The following is a 20518-nucleotide window of genomic DNA, read 5'->3' as shown; positions in this document are numbered from 1 at the left end:
CCGGCGCGAAGATTTTTGTGCGGAAGTGGTAGTTCCCACGCTTGAGCAGGGGGACCTTGATACCCTTGGTCGGAGGCCGTTTGAGGAGCGGGAGGAGATCGAAGCTTGTCGTGATCGTATCGACGTGCTTCGTTGTTACCTGAGGCAGTTGGAGAGCACAAACCACTACTTTAGCGAAAGTAGTCGTGCTGAAGGGATCTGCGCGTACCTCGAAGACATGGTTGGACGAGGCATGGCTGTTCCGATGGATCTGCTGAAGGATGTGAAAGAATCATGCCGCTATTGGCAGACGACAATCGGCGGGTTGGAATTTAACGAGCCTTCCAACGCCGATCTAGGAATTGAATGAATTGAATTGAATCGGCGGGTTTGGCTCGTAATGGGGTCGGCGCCCACATCAGGCTGTTGCATCCCCCCTTTTAAATAAGTCAAATTTCATGTTACTTTTGAGAGTTCTACTTTTACACTCTCTTCTTTTTTTTTTTGAAAAAAGTGCGCCTCATGACGGTCGGCTTATCTTTGTTATGCGAGTTAAACTCGGCTTAATATAACCGGGGGCGACCGTTAATAGTCGGCTTACCCTTTAGTGCGAGTGACGACTCGGCTTAAAATAATCAGGGGCGACCGCTAATAGTCGGCTTACCCTGTGTGCGAGTGAGACTCGGCTTAAAAAATACGTCGGAACGTCGGGTCGTTACCGGGCCAGGATAACGACTGAAATAACTTATAAACGATAATTCATTCTTGAAAAAGAAATTTTATATTTTTGGCGGCTGCGTCTCGTAAAACGGGACTGCCTACGTACCCCACGATCAGAAGGGATCAAGCCGATCGTAATTCACACTTACATGCTTATTTAAACTATAGAAAGGACGAGCTGGATATAGCCGAGCTCGCTTGGCGACTTTTAGTAGTAGTAACGCTTGAGATGCATCGAATTCCAAGATCTCGGCACTGGTTTGCCGCCCATTGTTAGTAGTTCGTACACGCCGGGATGGACGACCCTCGACACTATATACGGACCTTCCCAATTTGCCCCCATTTTTCCGGCGTCCGGCTCGGCAGTATTTTCAAAGACCTTACGGAGGACGAGATCGCGTTCGTCGAAATACCGATTGTGGACTTTCTTGTTGTAGTATTTGGCTGCGGCAAGCTGATAGTTCTGGATTCGTAGGAGTGCTTTGTCCCGTTCTTCTTCCAACTCGTCGAGCCTATCCATTTGCATCTGACTGTTGAGTGCGGTGTTGTGGACGAGCATTGTTCGTCGGAGGCATGAACTGCCGACTTCGGCGGGTGCCATTGCTTCCATCCCGTAGGCTAGGGAGAATGGGGTTTGGTTAGTGGACGTCCTTGGTGTTGTTCGGTAGGACCAAAGTACTCCGTCAAGCTCGTCGGCCCAGGCACCCTTCTTGGCGTCCAGCCTTTTCTTAAGACCATCGAGTATGGTTTTGTTGGTAGCTTCGGCCTGGCCGTTGCCTTGTGGATACCGCGGCGTCGACTTGCTTAGTTTGATCCGCCATCTTGCACAGAAATTTTCGAATTGCAGGGAGATGAACTGCGATCCGTTGTGAGTGACTATTTCATATGGGAGACCGTGGCGACAGATTACGTATTTCCAGACGAAGAGTTGGACGTCCCGAGCTTTGATATTTGCGTAAGACTCGGCTTCGACCCATTTGGTGAAATAATCGGTTAGGACAAGTATATATCGCTTTTGTCTGGAAGTTGGTAGTGGGCCAATGATGTTCATCGCCCAACGCATGAAAGGGTAAGGAGCTATTCCGGCTCGTAGGAGTTCAGTTGGCTGATGAATAATGGGGGCATGTCGCTGGCATTTTTCGCACTTGGCGACGAACTTTTCGCAATCAGATATCATAGTTGGCCAATATTGGCCGTGCTTCTTGATTCGTAGTGCTAAGGCTCGGCCGCCTGAGTGATTTCCCCCAGCTCCTTCATGTGTCTCCATCATCACGCGTTCAGTGTCGTCGCCGTGTATGCAAAGCAAAAGGGCTCCTGACGCCGTCCATCGAAGCAAGTGATCTTTCATCAAGGTGTAGTGGGCGGCTTTAGCCTTTAATCTCCGCTTAGCCCATTTGTCTGTTGGCACGTCGCCGTCAGCTAGGTATGCTCGGATTTCAACTCGCCAATCTGTCGCGTCGCTGCCAGACGCAGGTTTGCACCCTCGGTGCGACCTCATCGTTCGATAGGTGGTTCTGATTTCATTGGGCTGGTGGAGTGCGAGACAAGTCTCGGCATGCGTTTCACTTATGCTTGGCGTATCAATGCTTTCTACCGGGATGATTTGTCGCAGATCGGGATCCGATGTCGAAGCGAGTGCTGCCAAAGCATCGGCCGGAGCGTTGTCCCCTCTGGGGATTTTGATGAGCTCGAATTCGTCAAAACGTTTTGACAGAATCTTGACGACATCGAGGTAGGCTGCCATGGGCTCACTTTTAGTGTCGTACTCGCCGCTGAACTGGTTGGTGACAAGCTGAGAGTCGCAAAAAGCTCGTATCCGTTTGATCTGCATTCCGTTAGCGAGCTTAAGCCCGGCGATGAGTGCTTCATACTCGGCGACGTTGTTGGTTGCTTGGAATCGGAGACGGAAGGATTGCTCCAAAATTTCTCCGGTCGGCGAAGTTAGTCGAATCCCTATCCTTGACCCAAGATGAGAGGATGCCCCGTCCACATGTAGGGTCCACCGGTCATCTGACGGGTCAGTGGGTGTTGGTTCGGCTTCCCCAAACGGTAATTCAATCAGAAAGTCAGCGAGTACTTGGGACTTTGCAGCTGGACGAGTTCGATACTCAATGTCGTACTCGCTAAGTTCGATTGCCCATTTTGTTAGTCGGCCCGATTGATTTGGGCTGTGCAGTATGGATCGTAAAGGTTGGTTGGACAGGACAGCGACAGTGTGCGACTGGAAATACGGTCGGAGCTTTCTTGCGGACGTGACGACTGCCAGGGCAACCTTCTCGACTGTCGGGTAACGAGTTTCCGCGTCGTCGAGTGATTTGCTTATATAAAAGATGGGTCGTTGCTCTCCTCGATCGTCTTTAACGAGTACACCGCTGACGGCCGACTCTGAGACCGCGATATAAAAAAATAAGATTTCGCCGAGCTCCGGTTTTGCTAAGATCGGTGGGGTCGATAAATAGTTCTTTAGCTCGTTGAACGCGCTGTGACAGGCCTCGGTCCACTCAAACTTGCCCTTTGTTTTGAGAAGCTGGTAAAATGGTAGACACTTGTCGGTTGATCTGGATATAAAACGGTTTAGAGCAGCGATCCGTCCAGTTAATCGTTGTACTTCTCTGGCGTTCTTTGGTTGTGGTAGATCAATGATCGCCTTAATTTGCTTCGGGTTCGCCTCGATGCCTCGTCTGGTTACCAGGTACCCAAGGAATTCGCCGGATTTGACTGCAAATGTGCATTTGGCCGGGTTAAGCTTCATCCCATACTTATTAAGGGTATCGAAGCATTGTCGCAGATGAGTGATATGATCCTTTGCGTTGCTATCTCGTCGATCCTTCGAGCTATTGAGTCTAAACTGTAGATTTCCACTTGGACGAGCTGAGGCTTTCGTACTTGCTATCTCGATTCTTTTCCTTTTTCTCGATCCCCTTTTTCTGCGGACCGTACGTCTCCCTTTATAGGGAATCGTGTCGATTCGTCTATACGAAAAGACCATAATACCCTCCCTTTATAGGGAATCGTGTCGATTCGTCTATACGAAAAGACCATAATACCCTCCCTTTCTTTGGAGATTTATCATGGGCTTTTTCTGGGCCAGGCCTGTTGTTTGGGGTGTGGATCCACCCTCAACAGTCTCCTTCTTCTGATATAATGGCTCAGATGGTCAAGAATCGTTTGCCTCACCACTGTTACCATAGATAAAATTTTCTCTTGATGATATTGAAATCAAAGATGATGCTCCCGACAGCTATAGAAGAACTTGATCCCCTCTGAGGTAGTTCTCATCCCTCTCCTGCAAAAGTATTCTCGGATTTCCCAATAGATAGTTTCTCATCTCAAATTAAACTCTATTTGACCTACCATCTCCTCTTAGTTCACTGGGATTTATACCAATCTCATGTTACAAAGGGCTCGTTACAGTACTTCAGCTAGTGGTGCATAGTTTCAAATCCTCATGATTTATTATATAAAAACCATAGAAAAGGATGTAAAATCCAAGTATCAAATATTTTTGTCACCAAGATAGAAGAAACAGTCTACCCATATGATTTTTTTTTTTTTTTTTTTGGATAAATAATGATTTACAACATGCTTTCAAAAGCTTGGAGGGGGAATGAAGAACCTACTCCTACTCGTCGGGCCAATCCATGCTGAACCATTTTTCAGTAGCTTCAACGCGAAGTCCTGGAACTGCCTTCTCAACCTCTTTCCACATCCACAAAGCCTCTCTATAGCATGTTACATGGCGTAGAGAAGTCAATGAAACCGCAGAGCTCGGTATGCTTGATAAGCTACATTCTCTCATGTCGATTTTCTCAAGTGTCCTTACCTTTCCTATCTTTTCCGGAAGAGAACTTAGGCTAAGACAGTGTGAGATGTCGACGTACATTAGTCTTGGCAAATCACAGATTTCAACAGGCAGAGATATTAGCTCTGGGCAAGCGTATAGCCTAAGAAGTTGAAGGGCTTTTAGCTTACTCATATTCTTAGGCAATTCCTTGATGTTGGGACAATTTGTTATGCTGATGGACTTGAGAGAGGTTATTCCATAGATGGTAGAAGGTAGTTCCACAAGATCTTCGCAATAATCTATAGTGAGATCAGTCAAATTTGGGAAGATTTGGGCAATGTCTACCGCTGTCTGATCAAAACTGTTATTGATCTTGCAAATAATCAGATACAGCTTCTGGAGGTTTTTCAAGGGTATCGTACTGCTAAAGAGTTCAGGGACATGAACCCTCTCAAGCCAGAGACTCCTCAGATTGGTCAAATTGGTAGAGATGGGGAAGTCATGTAGATGGGCATGCGCTGGAGAGATACCGTTGTTGTTAATCACAAACACCCTAAGCCTTTCCATATTAGCAATGAAAGGAGGCAATACATAGTTGTCTGAAGAGAAGTTTATTATCAGAGCTTCTGCATTGGGGAAATCCATGTTAAACCAGTCCATCTCAGTCATTTCTCCTGTAAAGAAAAAAATAATATTGAAATCCATATTAATAGCTTACGAGTCTAGTGACAAACCGAATTAATTCATTAGAATGTCGTTGTGTAACAAATACTTGCCTGTGTGAATGGAAACCACCCGGGCTTTGTATGGCTCATCATCGCTCCTCTCCCATTCTCTGGGAAGCATTGACTCTCTTTTTGGCATTATTAACCGCTCTCTTCTACTTACTTTCTCACGATTGCTAAGATGAAGTGCTACATCTCTTAAAACATCGTGCTGCGTCACAAATATATCATAGTAGCTAGTGTGCATAGCGATAAACCTGCAACATTATCCATGGTAAACTGGTTAAAAATGGTTACAACTGGAAAAGTGGCTACGAGAGATGAGAACATAAATAGTTCTACAACCATACGTTGGATCTTTCACGAGAGTAAGGAGATTCCTGTTAGCTAAATTAACAAGAACATCAAAGGCAGTTGCGTCCTCGAGATCATGTATCTCCACCAACATGTTGATGAGAACATCAGCAGGGATTTTCTTGCCTTCAGGGAAAGCACCCATATCCAAGAAACACTCTTTGCTTTTAGGATCGAGATTTTCTAGAGTTGCTTCGATTTGAGCAAACACTTTATTCTCATGAGTTTCATCAACAGGTTTACCTCTTGATAACCTCTCCACTGCACTTTCCCAATATTTTTCAGGTTGGTCTTCTAATGAAGCGCCAATGACTTTCAGAGACAAAGGTAGACCTTTACACTCCCCAACAACCTACATAATAGAGGTCCATATGAGTACTGAAAGTACAAAGAATATTACTACTATGGATGTAACACTTGTAGCAGACCCATTACCTGCTTGACCAAAATTTTGCTGAACCCTGAAGGGACTGATTTCTGGTTGAAAGCAGAGAGACAGAACAGAGACGTTGCTACATGATCATTTAGTAACTCTACATTATAGGTGGTTCTAGGATCTGCGAGTTTAGATTGTGAGACCACAAGCGTTATGGTTTCAGGAATATTGAACACCAGCTGATCTAGAGATTCCTTTGTCCAAACGTCATCAAGGATCACTAGCTTCCGTGTATGACCAATGGATTTCGGAAGAGTTGCACCAAAGCCAGCCTCTTGACCAGTAAGAAATCCCCGTATAAGGGCTCTCAGCTCCTCAATATTGGGAGATTTTGACACAGTCAGAAACAAAACTCGGTTCCCGAAATAGCCTGTAAAAGCCGTAAATTAAAGCCTTTTTAGCATCAAAGAGACAGTCTCTCTGACTCTTAACAGAGTCTGATATCAAGAACTCAACAATAGTTCACCGGAGATGAACATGACATAATGGAATATATAGACATAGATGCATGATCATCCAGCTAAACCAACAAAACACGCCATTAAGCAACAAAATATGCCATTAAGCAACAAAACAATCTGCTCAAAAGACTAAAAAGATGGCCCACGCATATTAACAAATGATACTGAATCACATAAATCATTAGGTAAGCAAACACATAACATAAGACTAAAACAAAACTGATTACCTCGGACCTCCTTGTCTCTCACAAGCTCTTTGGCAAGAACGGTTTTCCCTGAACCAATCATCCCTGAGATTACAAGACCAAATGCTTCTAGAAGAAACTTGTCTTTGATTTTAGTAAGAAGGGTGTTTTTGCCTACTCCACCCCTACCACAAACAAGAAAGGGTGACTGAATCCTTTCTTGACTCTTCTATATTCGTGAGATGAAGTTAAATTTTAAGAAATCAACAAGCTCCTATGGTCTTTGGGTTCCATAACTTTCCAAAACAACCTCATTCACCGCCGCCGCCGTCATCACCATTGTTCATCGTCTCTAAAACCCTCTTGTTCTTTCCTCCCCCGTCTCTAGAAGCATTTAGACTATTCAACGGAACTAGCTGCCGGCTGCTGTTCCCTGTAAAAGCTTCCACAGTCTTGGTCACCAGCTCTAACACCTCACTCATCTTGGGACATGCCTTTGGATTCCTAACTAAACTTCAGTTGGCCACAACAGCTAGCTTTTGAACCGATTTGATCAGGTACTTCCCCTCGAGCCTCGGATCTAATATGAGCTTGAACTTCCTTGTGTCAGATAGATAAGGTCTTACCCATTCTAGACGTTTCTGCTTTCCCTTGGGTTTGTTTCTGTCCTCCCGCCCCATCTCTAGAAGCTTTTAGAGTGTTCAACGGATCTAGCTGCGGGCTGCCGTTCCCTGTAGAAGCTTCCACAATCTTGGTCACCATCTCTAACACCTCACTCATCTTGGGACGTGCCTTTGGATTCCTAACCAAACATCTGTTGGCCACAACAGCTAGCTTTTGAACCGATTTGATCGGGTACTTCCCTTCGAGCCTCGGATCTAATATGAGCTTGAACTTCCTTGTGTCCGATAGATAAGGTCTCACCCATTCTAGAAGCTTCTGCTCTCCCTTGGGTTTGCTTCTGTCTATCGGTCGCCTCCCTGTGATAAGCTCATAGAGGAACACTCCATAAGCCCATACATCGCTTTTCGATGTGAGACGGCCGGTTTGAATGTATTCAGGTGCTGCATAATCCATAGTTCCCACAACCTAATAAAGCCGGTTTCCATTGTAACGTGTTAATAGATTAAGATGTGATGTCTTTTCTCAAATCTAGTAACCGAAAATTAGTGAAATGTAGAACTTACAGAAGTGGAAACATGGGTTAGTCCTTCAGATGAACCTAAACTAGCCAAACCAAACTTCAAGAGCTTAGCTATCCAATCCTCATCCAAAAGAATGTTCGAGGACTTGAATTCGCAGAATGTAATCTGAAAGGACATTAGATCAAAGTCAGTAAAGAGAGAGAGAGAGAGAGAGAGAGAGAGAGAGAGAGAGAGAGAGAGAGAGAGAGAGAGAGAGATAAGATCAATAACGTAGCAGAGTAATCACATTACCTGAAAATCCATTTCTTCGTGCAGGTATGCTAAGCCGCGAGCTGCATCTTGGGCGATTCTCACTCTGAGGGCCCAAGTAAGGACTGTGTGTGACCGAGGGGATAAGTGGAATTCAACACTTCGGTTAGGCATGTATTCAAAAACCAAAAGCCGTTGGATTCCACGCTCATCATCATCTTCTGCACAATAGCCAATTAATTTTACCAAGTTTATATGCTCAACAATCCCGATGAAGTTCACTTCTGTAACCCATTCCTTACGCCCCTGCAAAATCCAAGAAATGAGATACTCGAGTTAGCCCCGTGAATAACTGACAAATCTTGATAACAGAACTGGAGCAAAAGACTTACCTGAACCCCTATTTTACCGAGCTGCTTCACCGCGACTTCGATTTTAATTGACGGGTCTTCTAAACTCGTCACTGTTCCCCTGAAGACACAACCAAAACCGCCTTCTCCAATCATAACAGATTGGCTAAAGTTCTTTGTTGCAGACTTGAGATCAGTAATGCTGAACTGTCTGAGATTACTTGCTCTAGTGGACACTGTAGGGTACGAGTTCTTCCTCCCCATGGAAGATTCTGCGCTCGTCCCAGAGACATCCCGAGAGTTAAACACTGACCCGCTTTGATTGACTTCGCGGTCAGAGGAGTTAGAGGTCAGTGAAACCCCTTTCTTGTCCCCACCTGAGAACAAGAAACCCTTCACTGTCGAGAAGAGATTAGAACGGCGAGGGTTCTCCACTGCACGAAACAAATAAACACTGATTATGTAACATATACGCAACCAGAACATCAATACCATATAAATTCATTGGAGCATATCACCGAACAACTATAATCTAACAAGTAATAGCCTTTCCAAAGTTACCCAACATTTAGGATCTCGAAGCTTGAACTAGAAGTAATCGAATTTTCACAAGTTGATTTCTATACATAATACATTAAAACCTACCAGAAACATAAAGAAAGAACTGTGACTTATCAAACAAGCATTAAATTACAACTCACCTTTGAAATTATTTTGTATATAGAAAAAAAAATCAAAGCTTTATAAGAAGAAGATAAAATTCAATCGCCAAAAGAGAAGAATGATCTTTTTGAAATGGGTCATGGTTACAAAAATTCGTACCAGGAGTGTCAATCATACCAGCTGTTGCGTGTGTTCCAGATTGGACCACCGTCTTTCCACTTCCTGTAGTCCCGACCTGGTCAATGTTTTGGATTGGATGTGACTCCGATGTCAGAGTCAGACCATCCATCGTCGGATCTTCAGCCATCTGTGGAAAGTCTATGTACTCCGTCCGTTTGCTACATAGTTCGTACAAAAAAAATGATCAATCAAAATGAGGATCATCATTGCAAAATATTATCAGTTGAGCTTTCAAGTTTTCTATTAATAATAAGATTGAAAAATTAAAGGGAAAAAAAATTAAGATGGTACGTAGTAGAGAACAAAATGTAAGATGAGGAAGAAGATAGATACCTGTTACTGATATGGGAGAAACGTTGTTTCGTAGCTTCATCCTCCAATTCAACCACTTTTATCCATTTCTCATCGATTTTCATTTCAACTTGATTTCCTACAGCACTCTCAGAGTTGAATGGATGTCTTCTAAGCTCTGGACAACGCCTTATCTCGAGATATTCCAAAACTGGGAAGGGTAGAGGAGTCCAGTAGATGCTCTCCAGTTTAGGTAAACCATCTAAGACGAGCTTAGTTAGATTTTGAAAGGGCTGCTCATTCGTATGACCCAGCTTGGTCATAGCTTTCTCTTTGCTAATTACTTCTTCCATTTGCGGACACTCAGATACACTTAGATCACCAAGACACGGGGCTAACAGCAACCATGTCAAGTCTCTAACACATTCACACCCGTGAATAGTCAGTGTGCGTATGTTCTGCAATTGTGGAATTCTCTCAATGTCCCTTTGGATGGTGCTACTCCAATCAGTGGTTATCTCCGGGATATTACATCCCAAAATATCAAGCTCGCGAAGACCAAACATAGCATTCAATGATAAACTTCCTCCATCCGATATTGTAGTTTCAGTGAGATGTAAACGTTGGATAGAACTTGCCAACCCATGGATCCTTAGTAACTTCTGCAAAGCAGAAGATCCTCTCACGGTTAGACTCAACTCTTTCAGGCTCTTCAGAAGTTGTATATCCTCCATTAACTTGAGATCCATAGAAACAGAATGAAATAATCTCAGTACTTGCAAATTCAATAAACTTGCTATCACGTCAATTTCTTGAAGATTAGATGTGTAATCTAAATCCAAGTGTATCAAACTCTTAAGCTCTTTTAAACCAAGGGGCAATCCTTTTATACATGTCCATGATAAGTTGAGATACCGCAGCAACACCAGGCTTGAAACTTCTTCCGGCAATTCACCAAGTTCTTTGTTAAATGATAGATCCAAGACTACAAGACTTGTCATCCTCTGAAAGAAAGTACCCGAGATCAATTTCAAGTGTCTGTTTCTTTGGAACACAAGGGTTGTAAGCTCGGAACACTGGAGAGAATCTGATATATTCTGAATCTGAGTAGATGTCACTGACATTCTTCTAACCATCCCCCAGTCGTTCACCATTGGCATCTGATGTATTCTCTCACCGGCTACCACGACAAAGTGTTCAATCTGCCTCCCGAAGTCAGATGCTATCCACAAGGCCATTTCACGAACCAAACCATGCATCTTTACACAATATCCATTTCCAACCTCCATCAGCAATCGCATCCTAACCAAATCACAGATAATTTCATATCCCTGGATCTCCGCTTTCCCTCTATCTTCATTTGCAAGGATTCCCTCGCATATCCAGTAGTTTATCAGATCTTCTTTTCTTATATCACAAGTTTCTGGAAACAAAGCACAATAAAGGAAGCATAACCTGATATTCTCATCACTCATGTTATCATAGATAGACTTTAAGACGGGAAGAGCCCCATCTTCCATATCTGGAAACTCGGCTGTGGATGAAGCCAAAACATGAATAGAGTAACGCCATTCGCGTACAGTCCTTTTGCGTGACATGGCCACACCAATGACACTGAGAGCAAGGGGCAAACCACGGCATGAACTAGCAACAACTCTTGCGAGCTTAGGTATGTCTTGATGACTTCTCAACGTTTTCTCTCCGACTGTCTCTTGAAACAAATCCCACGATTCTTCTGGGCTCAAACATGTAACTTCTACCTTAGCATCAACCCACTTGCTTTCATCACATGCTTCCCGAGATCGAGTGGTGAGCACGATTTTGCATCCATTTTCTTGGCTGGGAAAAGGAACTCCAATTTCATCAAGATCCAATCCCCTCTGGATGCCGTCCAATAACAACAAAAATCTCTGTCCCTTTAAGGCCATATATATTTTAGCTGCCTTGTCCTCTTTAGTTTCTGTTCCCCATAGTAGGCCTAATCGACCGATGATTGCGTCCTGTATGCTCTCGACAACTTCAGACTTGACAACAACAAAGATGACAAGACCAAATGCTTCTAGAAGAAACTTGTTTTTGATTTTAGTAAGAAGGGTGGTTTTGCCTACTCCAGCCCTACCATAAATACACAAAGCCCCAACATTTTGTTCCTCTAGAAACTGACACGCCCTTTCAAACAAGTTTTGTTGAGAAAGAGTTAGTTGAATCGGGGGCATCTTTATCACAAGAGGCGGAAGAGGTCTGCGAGAGACGACATCTTCAAAAAAAACCTTAGTTCTCAGAGTTTTAACTTGTTCAAGAGTCATGAGTACCTTTTCACTATAACGAAAGGTCGATGCAGGGAGAAGGGAACCATAGTCATACCTTGATAATCTCTGCATTTCAGAGACACTTTCATCAAGTAGACGATTGGCTCTCGGTTCAATCTCTTGGACCATTGAAACCCATTCTTTGACTTCTTGTAGACCTTGTGTGTTCTCGGATAGCCGTTTGGAGTGATCGTTTCTGATTGCGTTGAGGTCTTGCATTTCTTTCTGCAAAGCCTCAAGCTTTTCCTCCAGGTTGTCTAAATACTTTCGCTTCAACAGAGATGGAGATTCAACGGACAAACTATTACCCATTTTTTTTGTGTGTGTGTTTGTGAGTTGAAAAAGCTTTCAAGAGAATCAAGATGGCAGATTTAGCACTCCTGAATCAATCACACTACTTATGAGAAACCAAGAAACACCTAGAGGGAAAAAAAGCTTGAGGCTTTGAAATCGAAACAAGAAGACAATTTTGCCCTTCCTAATTGTTGATGTCAAAAAAAAACCTAAATTCCTCTCGCCGGCATAGATCGGAATTAAAAGTGGTGAAAATGAGCAGCAATTCACCTCGGATTTGGCGGCAAAAAGGAAGAATCCCGATGAACCACTCCCTCCGGAAGCTACATAAGGTCCTAATCCTTCCTTGTGACTGAAGAGATGTTACGGTATGGAGAAGAGAGAACGTCGCCGGCGAACAACAGAACTGAAGATGCGAGAAGAGTGGCAGCTAGTTGCGTACGTCAATGGGAGCAAAAAGAGTGGGAAAATTCCTGATACGATTCCGAATTCGAGAAGATGTGCTTCCTGATCATCATCATCTTCCATCTCTTTTAGGTAAACGTCATCTAATATACTAGAATAGGGAAAAAGGATACATCTTTTCTAAGTTCTAACAACCACACACACACACACAGAGAGTAGACCTTTAATTCTTTCTTTTAGACATGCGCGTGGGATAATAATTATATGAAAGGGACATTTTTTCTTCTCCTCTCTCCATTATTGCCATCATCTCTCTTTTTCTCTCTAATAAGCAAGTCTCATTTTTCACAGTCAAACACCATATAATCCTGAGCACAGAGATCTGTTTTTTTAGATTTTGCTACTCTCAATACCTGAGCGCACAAACAAAATATGAGTTGGTGTTGGCCGGTTGTTGAGCCGTGTTATAAATCTGCTCTGTCTTACTTTTGTGTAAAGGTCGGTCACATTTGGAAACTGAAGAAAAATCTTGTCTTGTTGAGGAGTGCTTTGGATAAGCTTATTGCTGAACGGGATGATGTTTTAAACAGAGTCAATGCTGGGGAGCTTAAGGGTGAGCAGCGGCTTGCTACTGTTGCTAAGTGGCTTTCACTTGTCCAGACCATTGAGACTCACACCTATCTCTTATTTGATCTTGCTTCCTCTCGTACTGCTTCTTCTTCTTCTCCTCCTCAGGATCACCGTCTCTCAACATCTGGCTGCTGGTTCTCTACCTGCGACCTATCCCAAGAGGTATTCAAGAAGTTGACTCAAGTTCAAAGCCTCTCCGGTCAAGGGTTTCAAGATGTGACTGAGCAACCTCCTCCTCCTGTGGTTCAAGTGAGACTTTGCCACCAAACTGTTGGTCTTGATGCCACGCTGGACAAGACTTGGGAAACTCTCAGGAAAGATGACTTTAGAATCTTGGGAATCTACGGTATGGGAGGCGTTGGCAAAACTACCCTCCTCACTCTAATCAACAACAAGTTCGTTGGAGTCAAGAATGAGTTTGATGTTGTTATTTGGGTTGAATCCTCCAAAGATACTGACGTCGACAAGATTCAAGATGCGATTGGGGAAAGGTTACAAATCTGTGACAGTAACTGGTCTACACACTCAAGAACCAAGAAAGCTGGTGAAATAAGCAGGGTTTTAAGACAAATAAAGCCCCGGTTCGTTCTGTTATTAGATGACTTATGGGAGGAAGTGAGTTTAACAGCAATCGGTATTCCTTTGCTGGGGAGAAAATACAAAGTCGTCTTTACCACTCGTTCTAAGGATGTCTGTTCGACTATGAGGGCCAACGAGGACATAGAAGTTCAGTGTCTGGCAGAGAGTGAAGCATGGGATTTGTTCAAGCTCAAGGTCAGATGCGACGGGTTTAATGACCAAGTTTCTGATATCGCTAAAAAGATTGCGGCTAAGTGTTGTGGCTTACCCCTTGCAATTGAAGTCATTGGAAAGACTCTGGCATCTAAAACTAGTGTAGATCAATGGCGTCGTGCACTCGAGACTTTGGAGTCTTATCCGAGTGAGTTTAAAGGTACAGAGGAGGGCATCTTTCAAGTTTTGAAGCTAAGCTATGATAACTTGGAAATAAAAGACGCCAAGTGTTTTCAGTATTGTGCTTTGTTTCCCAAGGCATATTATATCAAACAAGATGAGCTGGTAGAGTATTGGATAGGTGAGGGTTTCATAGATGAAAAAGACGGAAGAGAGAGAGCAAAGCATCGAGGTTATGAGATCATTGATACTCTTGTTGGGGCAGGTTTGTTGTTGGTGGATGGAGGGGAGTCTAATAAGAAAGTTTATATGCATGATATGATCCGTGAGATGGCATTGTTGATAGTGTCTAAAATCAGGGATGGAGAAAGATTTCTCGTGAAAACAGATGCTGGTTTAAGCCAGCTGCCTGATGTCACGGATTGGACAACCGTGACAAAGATGTCTCTCATCAACAATGAGATTAAGAGCATACCAGAAGATCCTGAATTTCCTGACCAGACAAGTCTTGTGACCTTGTTCCTTCAAAACAACAAGTTGGTAGATATCGTTAGTAAGTTCTTTCTGGTAATGTCGACTCTGGTGGTTTTGGATCTATCTTGGAACCTCCAAATCACCGAGTTGCAAGGAATTTCGGAGTTGGTTTCTTTGCGGCTTCTCAACTTAAAAGGGACGAGTATAAAGTATCTGCCAGAAGGTTTAAGAGTCTTGAGTAAATTGATTCACTTGAATTTGGAGTCCACGTCCAATCTTCGAAGCATCGGTCTGATTTCAGAATTAAAAAGGTTGCAGGTTTTAAGATTTTATGGTTCTGCTGCTGCATTAGATTGCTGCTTGCTGAAGATCTTGGATCAGTTGAAGGGTTTACAATTTTTGACCGTTACTGTGAATAACGATTCTGTTTTGAAAGAGTTTTTCAGAAGCAAAAGATTGGCAGGGATGACACATGGTCTATATCTCGAAGGACTTAAAATACCATTTGCAGCCGTTGGTGAGTTGAGTAGTCTTCACAAACTTGAAATGGTAAATTGTGATATCACAGAGTCAGAATGGGAAGGCCACAGAAGAGACCAATATGCTCCATCCACATCATCCAATCAAATCACTCCAATGAATCCATGGTTCAAGGATCTCAGAGCTGTGGTAATAAACTCATGCATACATCTGAAAGATTTGACATGGCTGGTATATGCTCCGAAGCTCGAGTCTCTAAGCGTGGAATCCTCGCCCAAGATGACCGAGTTAATAAACAAAGCGAAAGCTGAAGGTGTTGCTGGAGTGAATCCATTTCAAGAGCTACAAGTCCTTCGTCTACATTATTTGAAGGAACTAAGAAGCATCTATGGGAGTCAAGTCTCTTTTCCAAAACTGAAGCTGAACAAAGTCGAGATAGAAAACTGCCCGAATCTTCATCAACGTCCAGTAGAAGAAAATCGATGATGATCTCATATAAAGCTAGACCGTTGAATGGGTATAGTGGAGGAGCTCAAGAGCGATTTTGTCCTACAGTCACACTTTAGCTCTCATCTTTGTATTGTCCAGTTCTTATTTCTTGTTTGTGTTCCTCTCTACTTGCTTGTTTTGTAAATGTTCGAACTGCTGTGATTTAGTTAAGCTTGCTGGTTTGTAAAAAAGCGTGGATGTCTTCAGTATTGTTAAGTTATTGCTATAACGAACTCAAAGTACTTGTAAAGTTGTAATATATTTTGTAAATTCAACATTTTCATGTGAAACAATCAGTGAGAAGCTTTTGGGATCTCTGACTTCAGTCAAAATGCTATCTTTGCTCTTTTGGTCACCCTTGGATGTAACTTTTATTTTTTTTGGCAGGTGACTTGATTTGTTATTACATTGTTTCTGTACTAATAATATCACATCATCGCTTAGGTTATGTATCCTACTGCTACTGGTAGTAGTTCTTTCTATCGGATATGAGACCTCATCACTGTTGATGTTGAATTGTTCCATTAACCTAACTACAAGAATGAAACAACACTGGTTCAATCGTCCACAGAAATATTTATATATTCAAACATGCGCAAAAGTCGAGAAACCCGTGAAAACAAAAAAATAAGAAGAGAAGTAAGGAGCAATGAAAACGAAGACTTTTTACATCAGAAGGTGGATCAGTTTATAAAGAAAGATCCTATTCAAATGATTTTTAAACAAGGTTCAGATATTAACAAAAGGCAATAAAACCCTCTTACAAGTTCAGATATGAGATAAACCGCACTACCTCCCCCATAAACCCTAGTCGCATCTATCTTTCTCTAGGCTCTCTTTGTATCGATCTTTGTCTATCTGCCTTGATTTTCTCTTTGTGATTGTTATTCTTTTGTGATACGATGAAGAAAACTGATTCTCGTTCTATCGATCTAACTTGTAGTTTTCTTCATCGTATCCTTCTTCTTCGAGTCTGTTTTTTCTTCTTCTCACCGCTATTTCCTCTGTCGTGTTTACGATTACTTGAAACGCTTTACTTTTAAATTCATAAAATTGAAGCAATCGGTGAAAGTTTTCACCTTTTTCCTTGTGGTGTTTTGAATTAGGGTATTAATGATTACTTGAAAAGCAAGCTTTAGTTTTACATTCATAAACTTGAAGCAATCGGTGAAAAAGTTTTCACCTTTTCCTTGTGGGTGTTTTGAATCAGGTTTGGGTATTCAAAGTAAGAAAACTATCCATGGATAATTCTACCTCTGTCAGTGATAAGGCTCTCAAGACATCGAAGAAGAAGGATACGATGAGGCAGAATCCAGTGGCAGCAGATGATGAGGATCCAACGGTACACAAATTAATCATCTGTTTGATAATTCATTAGTTTCATCTTTGTGCAATACTTGAATCAAATTCCTTTAGCAGCAATACTTGGAGAGCAGAATCAAATATATTGAGGCAGAGATGGCTAAAGGGGAGAATCAATACCTTCACAAGTTTTCTGTGTCAATGTCAATTCCTGAGTATATTAGCAAGTATGCTAGCTGTTTAAGCGATGGGGAACATTTTGAAGATGCTCAAGTCTCTCTAGCTGGTATGTTTCAATCACGCTTAATGCCCATTTGCCACTATTAGCCACTTGCTCTTGCACTGAAAAGTAACTATGTTTTTTAAATTACTTTTGTTAGGGCGGATAATGAGCAAACGATCTTCCTCTTCCAAGCTCTTCTTCTATGATCTACACGGTAATGATGTCAAGGTCCAAGTTATGGCTGATGCAAGGTGAATCTTTCTTTACATGATTCTCCTCTTTTTTAACTTATTGCTCTTGAAAATATGGTTTTTTACTTGGGAAGATTTTTCTTGTCCCAGCAAGTCTGGATTGGATGAAGCTGAGTTTTCGAAGCTCCACTCGAATGTTAAGCGTGGTGATTTTGTTGGTGTCATTGGTTTTCCAGGTTTGTGCAACCTCTTTGTTTCTATTATTCATTCATTCATGTAGCCTATCCCTCTTTACATTTCAGGAAAAACAAAGAGGGGAGAGTTGACTATCTTCCCGCAATCATTCACTGTTCTGTCGCATTGCCTCCACATGTTGCCGAGAAAGGCCGATAACGTCAGTTCCAACTGGCATCCTGGTGAACCAAGAAATCCTGAAGAAAATATTCTGAAAGATCCGGTATGTTCAGTTTTTTAAGGGCTATACATATATATATATATATTGCTCAATTTGGATCAATTCCTCTCTGTATTTCATGTTGCTGATGCTACTTTTCTCTGTTTTGCTGTGTCAGGATTCTCGATTTCGCCTGCGTTTTCTTGACATGATGTTGACATTACGGCCAAAGCTAATGTCACTGACTACATCCGCACTTTTCTGAAGAATAAAAAATTCCGAGAGGTTCTATGTTTTCTCATTTTCTTACAACATTTGTTTCACTCCCTTTAAATTGTGGCTTATGGTTCAAGTTTTCTTTTCCTACTGTAGTTTGAGACGCCTATCATGAGCATGAATGCTGGTGGGGCAGCTGCCAGACCCTTTGTGACACATCACAATGATCTGGACATGAATCTGTACATGCGTATCGCACCTGAACTCTTTCTTAAGCAACTTGTTGTCGGTGGATTTGACCGTGTTTTTGAGATAGGAAAGCAATTCAGGAATGAGGGTATTGACATGACACACAATCCGGAGTTCACCACTTGCGAGTTCTATATGGCTTATGCAGACTACTATGACTTGATGGAAATGACCGAGGATATGTTGAGTGGTATGATCAAGGAACTCACAGGTGGTTACAAAATCAAGTATCATGCTAATGGATATGATAAGGAGCCAATTGAAATCGACTTTACTCCTCCATTTAGGTTTGATTTATACCTCAAAAAAATTTCCGTGGGAGCTTATCTGTGGTGGTTAATATAATCTGCATCACTTTTGTTTTGTTTTTTTGGTAGGAGGATTGAGATGATAGGAGAGTTAGAGAAGGTGGCTAACCTCAATATACCAAAAGACTTGGCTAGTGAAGAAGCTAACAAATACCTGGTTGATGCATGTGCGAGGCTTGGTGTCATATGCCCTCCTCCTTTGACAACAGCTCGTCTTTTGGATAAAGTAAAAACTCTTCCCTCCTCCCTCCCTGTCTTCTGAAAAGGTCAAGAATAGGATATTTAAATCTTTAATGTTGTCTGCAGCTTGTTGGAGAATTTCTTGAAGAAATGTGTGTGAACCCAACTTTCATCATCAACCATCCAGTGATCATGAGTCCCTTGGCAAAATGGCATAGATCGAACAATGCTTTGACTGAAAGATTTGAGCTTTTCATCAACAAACATGAAGTAAGTAAAAAGGCTGATGATGATGAATTTGACTTAATCACACTACTTGCTTTCTTTAGAGTTTTGTTTGTTTGACTAGCAAGCATGTTATATATTTGAACCGCAGCTCTGCATTGCCTACACCGAGTTGAACAATCCAGTGGTTCAGCGCCAGCGTTTTGCTAATCAGCTCAAAGATAGACAATCTGGAGACGATGAAGCAATGGTTTTAGATGAGACCTTTTGCAAAGCTTTGGAATATGGATTGCCTCCGACAGGTGGTTGGGGTTTGGGAGTAGACAGACTTGCTAGGCTCTTTACTGACTCCCTGAACATCAAGGTCAGTCTTTTTACTTTAAAGTTTTTTTCTTTTACTGTGAATGATTTTATGACAAAACTCATGATTCTAAACATTGTTTGTAGGAGGTTATCACCTTCCCGTTGATGAGGCCGCAAGACAAGCCAGCATCATCCGCTTGAGGTAGAATTAGCTAAGTGGTAACGCAGTTGCAGTTGGTTATTCCTTCCCGTTGATGAGGCCACAACACAAGCTAGCATCCAAGACAAGCCAGCATCCGCCTAAGATAGAACTATTTGCTGACAAAATGTTGAGTTCCATTTATGTTAACTACGTTGGGATGTTCGATGGGAAGCCTAAAACCACTAAGCCCAACTAAATTGTTCATATCTACATAGAGATATGGTGTTGTTCACTTTTAAATAATTTGCTCAATCCTAAAATTGGTACTTAAAAAGAGTTTTCACTTTTGAGTTTGGCAAGAAAAAACTAGAAGGATTACATACATATACTGATTTCTAGACACACATCCTACTATATTAATTGGGAAGTACAAATATAAAACTAACCTTATTCAATTGCCATTAGAAAATTTTAATTAAGCTTAATTAATTAATTAAATAAATCTAATTAATTTTTTTTTAAAAAAACACTCACAGATAAAATATAAAAAAATCTAGAAAAATATATTTTCTCTCTCTAATAAATTATGGACGAAATTACTAAATATTTTTTTTTAAAAATAAATAAACCAATCAGAATTTTAAAAACTAAGATTTTATATCCAAATATACAATATAATTTGTTTTTAATAACTAAATTTCAAAATTTTTGTTAAAATTTCAAAATATGATTCTCCTATCATCTTTATTTTATTTTATTTACAAAGTGTTTGGAATTTTTATATAATATTTATGATTAATAAAGTACAGAATTTTTTCTGCATTTGTTGTGATTTGAATTTTTAAAAAACGAAAATATATTAATTAATCTATGAAAAATGTATGTTTTAATTTCTACATTGGCGGGATGGTAAAACTAAATTTATATAGATGATAAATTAATAATTTTTATTTGCTCACAATTATAATATTAAAATTACTACTTTATATTTCACAAAATAATGAATCAAATACAAGAAACAAACAATATAAAACTGTAATATAAGTTAATAAAAAAATAGACTAATAGATTTACTGAACAATTAAAAATAAATATTATCTCAAAAAAAAATATTTTTAAAAATATGTAACAATAAATTTTATTATTATATTAGAAATTTTTTAAAAATGTTGATCTGTGCTTAAAACACGGGGTATCTCCTAGTATATTACAAGAGAAAAGTCTCCATACTAAAATGAACACAAAGATGTTACATTTTTAGATGCCCTTC

At 41.2% G+C, this 20518-nt stretch overlaps 6 protein-coding genes across 8 annotated transcripts; 3 read left to right on the top strand and 3 right to left on the bottom strand.

Annotated features, from left to right (window-relative positions):
* Window positions 1-4132: 4132 nt before the first annotated feature.
* ADR1-L3 (ADR1-like 3) lies at window positions 4133-7733 on the bottom strand. 2 transcript variants are annotated; one of them, XR_015592912.1, is made up of 5 exons: window positions 6687-6821; window positions 5998-6368; window positions 5554-5914; window positions 5260-5465; window positions 4133-5157 (listed from the first exon to the last, which is right to left on the bottom strand). XR_015592912.1 is itself a non-coding variant. In XM_087505055.1 (5 exons), exons 1-5 carry the CDS (start codon window positions 6745-6747, stop codon window positions 4322-4324), a joined length of 1830 nt encoding a protein of 609 aa, XP_087361181.1. In that variant the 5' UTR covers window positions 6748-7733; the 3' UTR covers window positions 4133-4321. The 2 variants fall into 2 exon arrangements, 1 of the variants encoding a protein (XP_087361181.1); XM_087505055.1 differs by having other exon boundaries at window positions 5559-5914; window positions 6687-7733.
* Window positions 6611-9321, bottom strand: LOC104772016 (serine/threonine-protein kinase PCRK1). The gene is made up of 5 exons (XM_010496656.3): window positions 9211-9321; window positions 8431-8822; window positions 8081-8344; window positions 7832-7954; window positions 6611-7733 (listed from the first exon to the last, which is right to left on the bottom strand). The coding sequence occupies exons 1-5, from the start codon at window positions 9224-9226 to the stop codon at window positions 7251-7253; spliced, it is 1278 nt and encodes a 425-aa protein (XP_010494958.2). The 5' UTR covers window positions 9227-9321; the 3' UTR covers window positions 6611-7250.
* A 113-nt stretch (window positions 9322-9434) lies between these two features.
* Window positions 9435-12143, bottom strand: LOC147919905 (putative disease resistance protein). Its single transcript, XM_087504164.1, has 2 exons — window positions 9565-12143; window positions 9435-9471 (listed from the first exon to the last, which is right to left on the bottom strand). The coding sequence occupies exons 1-2, from the start codon at window positions 12141-12143 to the stop codon at window positions 9435-9437; spliced, it is 2616 nt and encodes an 871-aa protein (XP_087360290.1).
* Window positions 9653-15805, top strand: LOC109131396 (putative disease resistance protein At5g47250). Of its 2 annotated transcripts, XM_087505054.1 has the most exons (2): window positions 12312-12662; window positions 13029-15805. In XM_087505054.1, the coding sequence occupies exon 2, from the start codon at window positions 13509-13511 to the stop codon at window positions 15510-15512; it is 2004 nt and encodes a 667-aa protein (XP_087361180.1). In that variant the 5' UTR covers window positions 12312-12662; window positions 13029-13508; the 3' UTR covers window positions 15513-15805. The 2 variants fall into 2 exon arrangements, with proteins under 2 accessions (XP_019097870.2, XP_087361180.1); XM_019242325.2 differs by having other exon boundaries at window positions 9653-15805.
* Window positions 15806-16755: 950 nt separating this feature from the next.
* Window positions 16756-17890, top strand: LOC104772958 (lysine--tRNA ligase, cytoplasmic-like). The gene is made up of 6 exons (XM_087504163.1): window positions 16756-16857; window positions 16935-17103; window positions 17198-17291; window positions 17382-17467; window positions 17534-17688; window positions 17804-17890. Exons 1-6 carry the CDS (start codon window positions 16756-16758, stop codon window positions 17888-17890), a joined length of 693 nt encoding a protein of 230 aa, XP_087360289.1.
* Window positions 17891-18003: 113 nt separating this feature from the next.
* On the top strand, window positions 18004-19307 carry LOC147919904 (lysine--tRNA ligase, cytoplasmic-like). Its single transcript, XM_087504162.1, has 5 exons — window positions 18004-18377; window positions 18468-18624; window positions 18705-18848; window positions 18955-19167; window positions 19251-19307. Exons 1-5 carry the CDS (start codon window positions 18013-18015, stop codon window positions 19305-19307), a joined length of 936 nt encoding a protein of 311 aa, XP_087360288.1. The 5' UTR covers window positions 18004-18012.
* Window positions 19308-20518: the final 1211 nt, after the last annotated feature.

This window comes from Camelina sativa, chromosome 20 (genome assembly GCF_030686135.1).
Source record: "Camelina sativa cultivar CO46 ecotype springtype chromosome 20, ASM3068613v1".
NCBI classification, from domain to species: domain Eukaryota; kingdom Viridiplantae; phylum Streptophyta; class Magnoliopsida; order Brassicales; family Brassicaceae; genus Camelina; species Camelina sativa.
This window is presented reverse-complemented; position numbering and strand designations above follow the sequence as displayed.

What these genes read in the sequence shown, in the direction of transcription:
- LOC104772016 (XM_010496656.3), bottom strand. An exon ending in TCGGTAAAATAGGGGTTCAG is followed by an intron (nt 8,345 to 8,430) that starts GTAAGTCTTTTG and finishes TGGATTTTGCAG; the next exon opens with GGGCGTAAGGAATGGGTTAC. An exon ending in TAACCCATGTTTCCACTTCT is followed by an intron (nt 7,734 to 7,831) that starts GTAAGTTCTACA and finishes CGGCTTTATTAG; the next exon opens with GTTGTGGGAACTATGGATTA.
- ADR1-L3 (XM_087505055.1), bottom strand. Translation starts at nt 6,747, where the DNA reads ATGATTGGTTCAGGGAAAACCGTTCTTGCCAAAGAGCTTGTGAGAGAC. An exon ending in GCAAAATTTTGGTCAAGCAG is followed by an intron (nt 5,915 to 5,997) that starts GTAATGGGTCTG and finishes TCTATTATGTAG; the next exon opens with GTTGTTGGGGAGTGTAAAGG. An exon ending in ACTCTCGTGAAAGATCCAAC is followed by an intron (nt 5,466 to 5,558) that starts GTATGGTTGTAG and finishes ATAATGTTGCAG; the next exon opens with GTTTATCGCTATGCACACTA.
- LOC147919904 (XM_087504162.1), top strand. Translation starts at nt 18,013, where the DNA reads ATGAGCATGAATGCTGGTGGGGCAGCTGCCAGACCCTTTGTGACACAT. An exon ending in TTTTCATCAACAAACATGAA is followed by an intron (nt 18,849 to 18,954) that starts GTAAGTAAAAAG and finishes TTTGAACCGCAG; the next exon opens with CTCTGCATTGCCTACACCGA. An exon ending in CTGACTCCCTGAACATCAAG is followed by an intron (nt 19,168 to 19,250) that starts GTCAGTCTTTTT and finishes CATTGTTTGTAG; the next exon opens with GAGGTTATCACCTTCCCGTT.
- LOC109131396 (XM_019242325.2), top strand. Translation starts at nt 12,963, where the DNA reads ATGAGTTGGTGTTGGCCGGTTGTTGAGCCGTGTTATAAATCTGCTCTG.
- LOC104772958 (XM_087504163.1), top strand. Translation starts at nt 16,756, where the DNA reads ATGGATAATTCTACCTCTGTCAGTGATAAGGCTCTCAAGACATCGAAG. An exon ending in CAAGTTATGGCTGATGCAAG is followed by an intron (nt 17,292 to 17,381) that starts GTGAATCTTTCT and finishes TTCTTGTCCCAG; the next exon opens with CAAGTCTGGATTGGATGAAG. An exon ending in TGGTGTCATTGGTTTTCCAG is followed by an intron (nt 17,468 to 17,533) that starts GTTTGTGCAACC and finishes TTTACATTTCAG; the next exon opens with GAAAAACAAAGAGGGGAGAG.
- LOC147919905 (XM_087504164.1), bottom strand. Translation starts at nt 12,143, where the DNA reads ATGGGTAATAGTTTGTCCGTTGAATCTCCATCTCTGTTGAAGCGAAAG. An exon ending in TTCTCCCATATCAGTAACAG is followed by an intron (nt 9,472 to 9,564) that starts GTATCTATCTTC and finishes TATTATTAATAG; the next exon opens with AAAACTTGAAAGCTCAACTG.